We start from the raw sequence: 10,962 nt of genomic DNA, 5'->3' as shown, positions 1-10,962 counted from the left end.
TATTAAATCCCTCCCCATAGCAATGTGCTACTCCCGGGCACTGCGCATACCCAGTAACAACCACTGAAGCCGCTGCCCTTTCCACTGCCCGGACCAGCCGTAACATTCCGCCGGGCGCTGGGGGCGGGGCTGGAGCGGGGCGGGGGAATAACGGAGCGTGGAAGGGGCGGGAACAGAGCAGGAAATTGATGGGCGGGGGGGGGTCAGGCAGCTGGAGGCAGGGTTTGTGGGGGGCTAAAGGGCACAATCCGGGCTGGTGGGAGGAGCAGGAGTTGAGCTCAGGGGGAGGCGCATGCAGAGCCCTCCCCTTTGGTGTGAGGGCGGAGGTGTCGAGGGGGGAGGAGAAGCCGAAGTTGCAGGGGGGGAAGGTCACTGGGGTGCGGGGGGTAGATCTGTCTCTGTGCAGCCAGGACATTCCCGGGGTGGGAGGGAGGTGAGTTAACTGGATCCTGTCCCTGTTTTTGCCACTTCCTCCCACACACACATTCTCTCAAGATTTCCCCTTTTCTCTCTCATTATCACACGTGGCTATAAAATCCAGGGAGATTCTCCTCCCGCCCCCAAAGATCAGCTCTCTAATTGCCTCTGATTTTCCCTTTTCTCTCCATACTTTTCAAATGTCAATTTAAAATCTCTCCGATGGGGGGTGGATTTTCCCACCCATTTTATCTGCAGCGATTTGTCCTTGTTTGGGTGGGAAATTGTTGCCCTGGGTCATTCCCCAGAACATGGCTTCCACTGGAGTGGGATGGGATGAGGTTCCCGTTCTCTGCCAGGGCAGGGAAGGGAAGGGAGGAGCACATCCCCCATGGAGACTGCCCAGACCCCATTTCCCATTCCCCCTGCGGCCCCCTTCCATTGTCCAGGGAGCCTTCCAGCTCCCCCCCCCGCCCTTAAATCAGCTCCTCAAAGGGCTCTGAGCTGCTCACGTGAATGGTTGCCCCGTGGCTGGAGGGGACCATCACATTCTGTTTATGTATTGGACAGTCATATAAAATCCAGTCCAACAGTCCCCCTTTTCCACTAGTTATTTAATAGCAACATCAAATCCCCTCCGATCTTGGTGGTTTTCTCTCATGTTATCAAATGTCGTTTGTGACAGGGTTCTCTCTGCGTGTCTCAAAGATTGATATAAAATACCCCAAACATTTGCCCCACTTCTATCTAGTTGTTTTATTTCTAATTGAATATGATGGGTTGTTTCCCAATGTGCTAAGATGCAGCCGCCTCTGGGGTGGATCCATGGTGGCCATTATTTGCTAGTGACAGCCCGTGGACCTTTCTTGCCCTCCAGGTCTTCCATTCTCCTGTTAAAGAAGCACTCCCCAGGCTCCCTCTGCCTGTGTGATTGGCCAGCAGGAGGTGGTGTTAACTTTCTAGCCACTTCTCCCACTCTGTGAGGTAACACTTGCAGCGGCAGGGAAGGTGTCTGTGTGGGGAGATTGCAGCTGAAGGGGCATTGTGGTAGGGGGAGGCCTCTGGGTGGCTGGGAAGGGGGTACCCTAGTCAGGTTGGTGGGTTGTGGAGGTTTGGGGTTTTCGGGGGTGGTGGTTCTGATGTGCCCATCCCTGAGGCTATGGGTCCTGGAGGTGGGTATCGCTGGGGGCCTGGTGGCTGCAGAACAGTGGGGGTGGGTGTCTCTTGGGGAGGCGGGACAGAGGGTTAGAGGGAGCCTGGTTCTGTGCCTGGGGCTCTGTCTGTGCTTCCCCTGCTGGTTCCTGGTTTTGTTGCCATGCCCAGTGCACAGAGCTGGGGGAGGGGATCCCTGGCACTAGGTGAGGGCATGCCAGGGAAGCAGAGTGATGGGTCGCACTGTAAAGAATCAGGGGGTCACACTGGGCAGAGGAGGGGGTCCCAGGCAAATGTCAGGGTAGATCGTTCTGGAGGGTGGGGAAGTTCCTAGGCAGGCAGTGAGGGACTGAGTTCCCAGTGGGGGGGGGTCCCTTGAGGGGGTCCCTGGCTGCTGGGGGCTCTTGGTGGGGGGAACCCTTTGGGATTCCCAACCTGGAAGTCATGGTGTGGTGGGGGTTCTCTGGCCGGTGGGGCTTTGAGGGGTATCTGGGGTCCCTGGCCAGGGACTCTGGGGGCTGCGTCCCAGGGAATATCTGATGGGATCCTGGCTGGGGGGTGTCTGGGGCCCCTGGCTGGGGGGTCTGGGCTCTGGGTACTAGGGGGTGTCTGGGGGCTGCTGCTAACCATGATCCTTCTCTCTGGTCAACTTGTACCAGAGTCCTGGCTCCTAGTCACCAGGTCACCAAGGCCATTCCCCAGTCACGTGCCCTGTCACTGTGATAACTTTCTGTCCACTTAGCAAACACTGTTAGTGTGAAATCACAGAATTTACTTTTCTCCTCTTTTGAAAACTGCAGGAACTTTCGGTTCCGTTTGGAAAATTTTTGCCCCCAGTCCTTGTCCTAGATCTGCGGGGGTGAGGGAGATGGGAAGGGAGTCAGCACTGCCACACGATGGCCTTTTCCACAGCGTTCTGAACTCATTCTTTCTGAAATCCGGTGTCATTGAGACCGTTGTTAATCCAGAGTCACTGTATGGAAAGACAAGGAGTGATTCCAGATGGACAGTGGGTCAAATGAGATCAGCCATTCTCCCTGTGAGGAGGGGCTCCCATTAGCTGCTCTCCCCAGAGAGCTAAAGGAGGGAAACTGCTCATACACTGTGTCCCTCTCTGCTCAGGATATTGGGGTTCAGCTTCCTGGGTCAGATGCTGCAGCCTCCACTGTGATCTGAGAGACCAGGCTTGGCTGCTGCTGCTCCCCAGTGGGGCTCTGTGCTGGGAAGTGACCTTAATTAAAGCTTCTTCTCTGCCCGGCCCATGGGATGACTTTCTGCAGCTGGTCCTAGCCCCCTAGGGCAGTCCTGGGCCCTGTTACTACTAAATTCTGAGCCAGAGTCTCGAGGTAACTGAAAGACCTCAGGGAATGTCCTAGGGTCTGGCAAGAAAGTGACTCTGCACAAACAACACCACCTCATTTCTCCTCCCATTAGCGGTTGCCAGGAGGAAATCCAGCCATGGGAGAGCAAAGCCCCCAGGAATGGGACTGTCCCAGCCAGAGGGGCAGGGAGAGAGGACAGGGGAAGGAGAGACTGAAAGGGGCAGTGGGAGAAATGAATGTGGGGGAGAGATTTCCAGCTCTCTAGTCCACCCAGACACATGTATTGCTGCATCCTGGGGCAGAAGCACTTTCCAGTGAACAAAACAAGGATCAGACAGAGCAAAAGCCAGTTCCTGACTCCATATTCCCCCTGCTGGGGTGTGGCTGCCGTGGGGTCAGTGTCTGAGGGAATCCCCCACAGTGACTCCTTTGGTTCTGCTCTTTTCTAGCCTTGTGTTCAGAGAAGGGGTGAGGGGAGAGAGAAGGGAGGTTAAAGATGTGTCTGTGGACTTAGCCTGGCAGGAGGGGCCAGGTGTAAATTGTAATAAACAGATTGAGCATTTCCCAGCATGACAGAATCTAGGGTGTCTGTCTGCAGGGAAAGGGCCCGGGGGAATTGTGATGTGAAATTAACTAAAACCGGTTCTGAAACGCCCACAACTGCCCTTCTCCCCCAGACAGGCTGCAGAATGTTTTGCTCCAGCTCATCCCAGTCTGGCGTGGGACAGGGAAGAGAAATGGCTGCAGTGGAGTCAGTCCAGGTAGAGATTATCGGGGGGTTGCTGGTGGGTTCCTGCTGGAGGAAAGGGAGAGCAAATACACCAGAGGTGGGAAGGTTTGCAGAGTCTGGTTTGGAGGTTGGAGCGGGGCAGGAAATTCACAGCGTGGGGAAAGGAGGAGGCCAGGGTGTGGCAGACCTGCTGGGAGTTATTTACTAAGTGGCCTAGATTCTAGGAACAGACCCAGGAGGTTTGGAGGTGGAAATGCCCTAATTTGTGAAGAGAGAAAATAACCCACCTACATGGAGCTAGTCAAACTGACCAGACTCCTAGTGCTGGAGCCTGACCTCATTAACCATCAGCTGCTGTGAGATATAAAGGGGACACCCATGAGTCAGGCTTATTGGAGCTGCCTCTCCCTTCATATCCCGCTCCTCACAATGAGGAGGGTGTTGGGCATCCTACCAGCGAGCTCTCCCTGGACCCTGCTAGGGGCTCCATCTCCTGTATCAGTCAGTGGCTAGTAGGGGGGTGATGGATATGCTGGGAGAGATAAGGGGCTCTCTCTTCATCCCCTCACCCTGGCATTTGCTGGATACTCTGAGCCACGTCGAGGTGGGCCTCTCCTGACTATGATCCACCCAGAGCTTCCATTTGATTCACTCTTCTCTGCCACAAATAGTGGGGCTGTGAGTGGGGCAGCAAGTCCTTAGTGTTGGACTCTTACTCTTTCAGGGGCTGGTGACCTTCAAGGAGATGGCTATGTATTTCACCAGGGAAGAGTGGGCTCTGCTGGACCCCACTCAGAGAGCCCTCTACTGGGATGTCATGCAGGAGAACTATGAGACTGTGACCTCGCTGGGTAAGGGTTCCTGTCCCTTCTGTTCTTGGAAGGGGAAATGAAGAGTGAAGGTTCACGCCACCCCCACAGTGCCATCTGTATCCTGTCCTGTTTCAGCATCACCCCAATAGGACAGTGACACACATAATACCAGAGACCCTCCTCTGCTGCAGAACACTTTGGGAACAGAGCACAGGAGCCGTATTGCACAGTGTCAAATATCTCCTGTTTGCTCAAGTGAAACTGGGGGTTAGGTCTGGCATAACTGTCCCATACCCCTAATCATTTTTGTTGCCCTTTTCTGAACCTTTTCCAATTCCAATATATCTGTTTTTGAGATGGAGTGACATGTGCATGCAGTATTCAAGATGTGGGTGTATCATGGATTTATTTGCTGTTTTTACAAATATGATCTATGAGATATTCTGTCATATCTATCACTTTCTTAATTATTTCCTACATTGTTCACTTTTTTTCACTGCTGCTGCACATTGAGTGGATGTTTTCAGAGAACTATCCACAGTGACTCCAAGATCCATCTCTTGAGTGGAAACAACTAATTTAGACCCCATCATTTTGTATGTATAGTTGGGATTGTGTTTTCCAATGGGCTGCACTATGTGCTATCATGTCATCTAGTACTGCTGAGATCCTGGATTCAGTAATATCCCTGGCCTTCCTGTTCCCTTTCTCCACCGAACCCCGCCAGCCCATGCTTCCTGTTCCCAGCTTCCCCAGGATTCTCGCACTGTCTCTGAACCTCTCTGTCAGCAAGAAGCAGTGCCAGGGACACTTGCCCTCTGTCTGGAGTCTTCGATTTCTGGGACATGGATTTACTTTCTCTGTGTTGTAAGAGGCTCTGTCATAATGAGTGTCTGTGATGTTACCCAGAGTACAATCTGGACTGTTAAATAGCTGTCCCCTCAGTCCTCCAGCATGGGGTGCCTTTTCCACTGTTTTCCCGCGAGAACAGCCCCTCTTGGCCAATTAACACACAGTCTCCAGCATGTAACTCACTCCCAGCTACACAGTATTGAGTGCTACTAGACAGCCACTCATGAATTAGACATCAGGAGAAAACCAGCAAATTCTCAAGTGCCCAACTTTCCCCCAGAAATGTGCATCTTGCACTGTCCAGCACGCCACTGAACAACCCAAGCTCATATGAAGTCTGTCATTTCATCAGCGGAAAATGACATGCACCAGCTTGTTATCCCAAACAGAGTTTCCAACACACTTCAATCCACACATACTGGTTAGATGAACAATAAACCAAGATTGTTAACTACCAAAAACTAAAACTAGGCCCAGTCCATGAAAGGGGCACTCCCAGGAGAGACTGTATAAAGGCTGGAACATGAAACACCTTTGTAAACCTGAAACAGCTGCCTTGGGGACAATGACAGGGAGAATCCCCCAAAGTGACTCCTTTCTTTCTGCTCTTCTCTGGCCTCCGATTGTTCCTTCCAACGTGGAGTACTTTGCACTTGTCTCTACTGAATTTGATCCTATTTACTTCAGATCATTTCTCCCGTTTGTCCAGATCATTTTGAATTTTAATCCAATCCTCCAAAGCACTTACAATCCCTCCCAGCTTGGTGTTGTCCGGAAACTTGATACGTGTAAGAGAGAGACTGTTACTGGGAGGGTTTCCCCATGTGTCAGAGGGTTACACCCTGGTGGGAGGGAGCTAGGCCTGTACTGGAATAAGGTCACTCTGTGCTTCACAGTGTGCTAGAACCTAGAATGTGCATTAGCAGGGGAAAAGCTGGGGGGAATCGGCTTGGGGAATGGACAAAAGCCTAGTCTGAATTCTCACACCTTGCCCTTTTCACCCCGGCAGGCCAGAGAATAACATCCATGTTTCGCTGCAGATCATCTCGTCCTCCCAGGGACAAGGAAATGGCTGCAATGGAGCTGGCTCAGGTAAGAGATTATCAGGGTGGCGGGCTCTGCTTGGAGGTTGAGGAGCAGTAAATGCATAAGAGGGTGGGAATTGCTAGAGGTGGTGGGAAGCAGGAAATCTCTCGGGTGGAGAAAGGGAGGGGACAGCATGTGACAAACCTGCTGAGACTTGTGTAGTGTAGGGCGTGATGGGTTGTCACCTCCAGGACGCAGTTTGTGGAGCTTCTGGGAACTGCTGTGTCCTCTAACTCTCATTCGGGGCAGGCCCTTCTCACACTGCTTTGCTGGAGATTTCGCCAGCCTCTCCAGGGCCTGTTATCACCCAACACAACAGCAGGTGGCGCCATGCAGCCAACTAAGCTACCTGAGTGCGTTACCTAAGCCACTCAAGGACAGATAGAAGACAAGAGCCAATTTCCCACTCCCCAACCTTGCACACTTGCTGTAGTATAAATCCAGAATGATACCATCTTATAGTGCACAGGGATCTCTATAATGCAAGCTCATTAATGTAGTTCCCCTTCCCCTCGATATGGGACAGATGTGCACAACAAGCTGAGATTTTCCCCAGACACTTCACTCAAAATACGCTGGTTAAGATAAAGCATCAAACAAGTTTATTAACTGCAGAAAGATAGATTAAGTGATTATAAGTGATAACAAACAGATCAAAGCAGATTATTTAGCAAATAACCAAAACTCAGACTAAGCCTAACATACTAGATGGATAGAATTTGAATTAGCAATTTCTCACCCTGACTGATGGTACAAGCAGTCCCCCAAGTTTCCATACACAAGCTAGAAATCTCTTGATCCTGGGAGCAGCACTTCCCCCACATCCGTTTTTGTTTCTCAGGTATTTCCAGAAGTTCTCTTGTGTGGAGAATGAGGCCAAGAGATGATGTCACACCCCACCTTATGTAGCTTTTCCATATGGTGGGAACCTTTTGTTCCAAACTCAGTTCCTAGTCCAGTTTGTGGAAAAATACAGGTACTAAAATGGAGTTTAGTGTCATGTGGTCTGGTCACAGGCCCTGCTGAGTCATAGTAGCCATGACTCATAGGCTGGCTGATACATTCACAGGAAGGCTAAGCTCTTCCACAGTCCATTGTCTTTGTTGAGCCATCAGCACTGTCTGGCTTCTTCATTGTTGTACCTGAAAGGCTCATTGTGGGTGTTACCCAGAGTAAGCACATTTGAAATACAGATACAGAGTCAATATGCATAACTTCAGATACGAACATGATATGTGCACACAAATAGGATAATCATATTCAGGAAATCAGAACTTTTCCAGTGACACCACACATGATGCATCTTCTACAAAATAGATCATAATTATGTCCTAATCATATTATAATCATACCACTATGATGAATATGGGGGTGTAGTGTCAGAGAGGTCCTAATTTCAAGGCACAGGAGTTGGGAATGGAGCTTTCCCTCTTTGTGGAACAGGAAATAACCCTCCAGCCAGGGCTGGGACAACTTCCCAGACTCTCAGTGATAGAGCCTGAATCTACTGACATTTCATTAATTACCACCAACCCCAATCTTTGTGGCAACTGTAAACTTTATAAGTGATGATTTTGTACTCTCTTCTAAGTCATGGATAAGAATGTTAAATAGCACAGGGCCAAGAACCAATCCCTGCAGGAACCTGCTAGAAATAAATCCACTCGATCATGGTTCCCCATTTACTATCAGAGTTTTTAATCTATTTAATGTATGCCGTGTTTATTTTGTATCATTCTAGTTTTTTTTAGTAAAAATATTGTGCTAATCAAGTCATGTCCCTTACGGAAGTTTAGGTATATTACATCAATACTATTAGCTGCAACCAAACTTTTGATCTCATCCAATAAGGATATCCCGTTAGTTTGATAGGCTCTATTTTCTCTAAACCTTTGTTAATGGGCACTACAATTCTGACCTTCTAACTTCTATTCTTTATGATTGACTTCCCCTTTCTTCCATATATTTTATTTGGAGAGTGCTTGGATTCCTACCAGGGAGCCACTATCAGGGTCCAGAGACAGCCCCATCTCCTATATTAAGCTCTGGCTAGTAGCTATGTGATAAATGTAAAGACCCTGCTTCTGTCTGTCAGATGGGAGACACAAAGGTTCTCTCTTTCTACCCTCTGATGCCTCCTGGCTGCTGTAAGCAAGGTGGGGTGGGACTCTGTTAACATGTGCCTCCCGGATCTTCCATTTCCCTGGTGCTGCTGTTCCGTGAATAGTGGGGTTGTGAGTGGGTCAGCAGGTACTGAGTATTGGACTCCTGCTCTTTCAGGGGCCGGTGACCTTCGAGGAGGTGTCTGTGTATTTCTCCAGGGAAGAGGGGACTCTGCTGGACCCCACTCAGAGAGCCCTCTACAGAGATGTCATGCAGGGGAACTATGAGACGATGGTCTTGCTGGGTAAGGATTCCTGTCCCTTCTGTTCTTGGAAGGGGAAATGAAGAGTGAAGGTTCATGCCACCCCCACAATGCCATCTGTACCCTGTCCTGTTTCAGCATCACCCCAATCGGCCAGTAACATACATACTACCAGAGACCCTCCTCTGCTGCAGAACACTTTGGGAACAGAGCACAGGAGCAGCATCACACAATGTCAAATATCTCCTCTTTACTCAAGTAAAACTGGGGTTAGGTCCAGCATAATGAACAGAAGCTTCCTACCCCCAGCCTTCTCTCAAACCCTGAGCCTTCTCTACCCAAACCAGAATGTGCTTGGGGTGTAACAAGCAGGCGGCTGGAGTCAGAGCTGCCAGTCCAGGGTTACTTATCATACAGACACTCAGTGCGTCCTTGAACGCTGGCTGGGAGTATCCAGACAGGGGAGCTCCAGCAGCAGAACACTGAATCTCACCCAGGATTACAGATGACACAACTCCTCGCTGATCTGGACTGCACCCCAGCATGTGAAAATGGCCTAGGTTGGTAGTGACATTTCTTGAGACATGGAGAGTCTTGCTCCCATATCACCAGGTGTAATAAAAATAACAGGAAAGGCCAAATATGGAAAACTGATTGTTCAGCTTGCTTTTGACCTGCATCATAGTTTGCAATATATTCCAAATAAGGAAATTAACGTGCAACGTATGTGTCATTGTTTGTGGTTTTAAGCTGTAAAAGGCTTGTGTGATTTTTAGCTCGGGAACAGTATTCCAATAGCTGTCGCCCCCTGCGTGCTTGTAACCAAGAAAAGAGCCTCAGGCTGAGCTGATTCAAATATTAATCCTGTGGTCGTTTTCCACAACAGCCTCAATAGATCCCTGTGATGAAATGTAAGGCTACATCTAGACTACCCACCGTATCAGCGGGTTAAAATCGATTGCTCGTGGATCGATATATGGCGTCTCATCTAGACGCCATATATTGATCCCCGAGCGCGCTTATATCGATTCTGGAACAACACCAACCCCAACGGAGTTGCTGATTTGACAGGGGGAGCCGCGGACATCGATCCCGCGCAGTGTGGATGGGTGAGTAATCCGATCTTAGATATTCAACTTCAGTTACGTTATTCACGTAGCTGAATTTGCGTATCTAAGATCGATTTCCCCCCGTAGTGTAGACCAGCCCTTAATGTCTTCACACCTTCCCCCTGCAGGAGAATGGCTGTTTGACCAGCTGTTTGCCTTGCTGTCTCTGAGGAACTGGTCTGTGGGTGTTCCCCAGAACTGTAACTTTTTCAGTAATATCATACTGTAAAATCTCACAAGTTTACATACAGTGTTACTACACATTTTAACAGGAGGATAATATTCAGTAGGTTATGCGTTTTCTAATGATACCTCACAAGCCATACTGGGTACAAAATTGATCATAATTTTCTAGAAGAGTGAACACAGGGGTACAGATTGACACAGTGTCTGTGTGTGTGTTCCCAGCAGATATGTGGGTATTTCAATCCCTCCTAAGCACAATGTTTGGCATCTTCAAGGACCTGGGGAACTGGTCCTGGGAATTCATTACTTTAGCAAGTGTGAGACTGCATGAAATTGTGAGACACTTTGGTATTAATAATAAAATAATAGAATCTGATAAAATTGCAATGAATCATGCTAGGTATGCCACGTAAAGTGTCAGTGAAAATGTTATGATTTGCCAAGTATGATAATTTTGTTTCTATGTTTCTATCACCTTTGTATTGTGAGTTACAGATATGTAAGGTATATCTGTATTTCCAGACTTGTGCAGTTTTTCTGGGTGACACCCCCAGACATATTGGCATCAACATTGCCTAGCATGTTTGATGGCCCATTGAGGGTCATCAGCTGTACAATGAACATATGGACCCAGGGGATACACCTATTGAGTCAGCAAGACATGCCGGAGTTTGCCTGTGTAATAAACCTCCAAAGCTTTTCCATGCCATGTGCTGTGAAGCTTGTGTTTGGGACACAGAAAGTACAAACCATATGGCAAAAGGAATATAAAGCGCAGCTGCATCATCTCCGTCTTGTCTTCAATCCCCCTTCCTACCTCTGGAGCAACTTCTCTACAAACTGAACCCTGGAACAAAGGACTGAATGACCCATCCAAGCTGTGGATGCGTTCCAGACAGACTTTCAAGCCAGCAACTCACCAATACTGCTA

The 10,962-nt window shown here is 49.2% G+C and overlaps 1 protein-coding gene across 2 annotated transcripts; it reads left to right on the top strand.

Moving 5' to 3' along the window:
- Nucleotides 1-3,600: 3,600 nt before the first annotated feature.
- LOC127052627 (zinc finger protein 558-like) lies at nucleotides 3,601-10,639 on the top strand. 2 transcript variants are annotated; one of them, XM_050956502.1, is made up of 4 exons: nucleotides 3,601-3,652; nucleotides 4,346-4,472; nucleotides 6,295-6,377; nucleotides 10,554-10,639. In XM_050956502.1, the coding sequence occupies exons 1-4, from the start codon at nucleotides 3,629-3,631 to the stop codon at nucleotides 10,608-10,610; spliced, it is 291 nt and encodes a 96-aa protein (XP_050812459.1). In that variant the 5' UTR covers nucleotides 3,601-3,628; the 3' UTR covers nucleotides 10,611-10,639. The 2 variants fall into 2 exon arrangements, with proteins under 2 accessions (XP_050812459.1, XP_050812458.1); XM_050956501.1 differs by lacking the exon at nucleotides 10,554-10,639 and adding an exon at nucleotides 8,652-8,923.
- Nucleotides 10,640-10,962: the final 323 nt, after the last annotated feature.

The sequence above is a fragment of the Gopherus flavomarginatus genome, chromosome 5, assembly GCF_025201925.1.
Source record: "Gopherus flavomarginatus isolate rGopFla2 chromosome 5, rGopFla2.mat.asm, whole genome shotgun sequence".
In the NCBI taxonomy this organism is placed as follows: domain Eukaryota; kingdom Metazoa; phylum Chordata; order Testudines; family Testudinidae; genus Gopherus; species Gopherus flavomarginatus.
The sequence above is the reverse complement of the archived record's forward strand: the minus strand, read 5'-3'. Positions and strand labels throughout refer to the sequence as shown.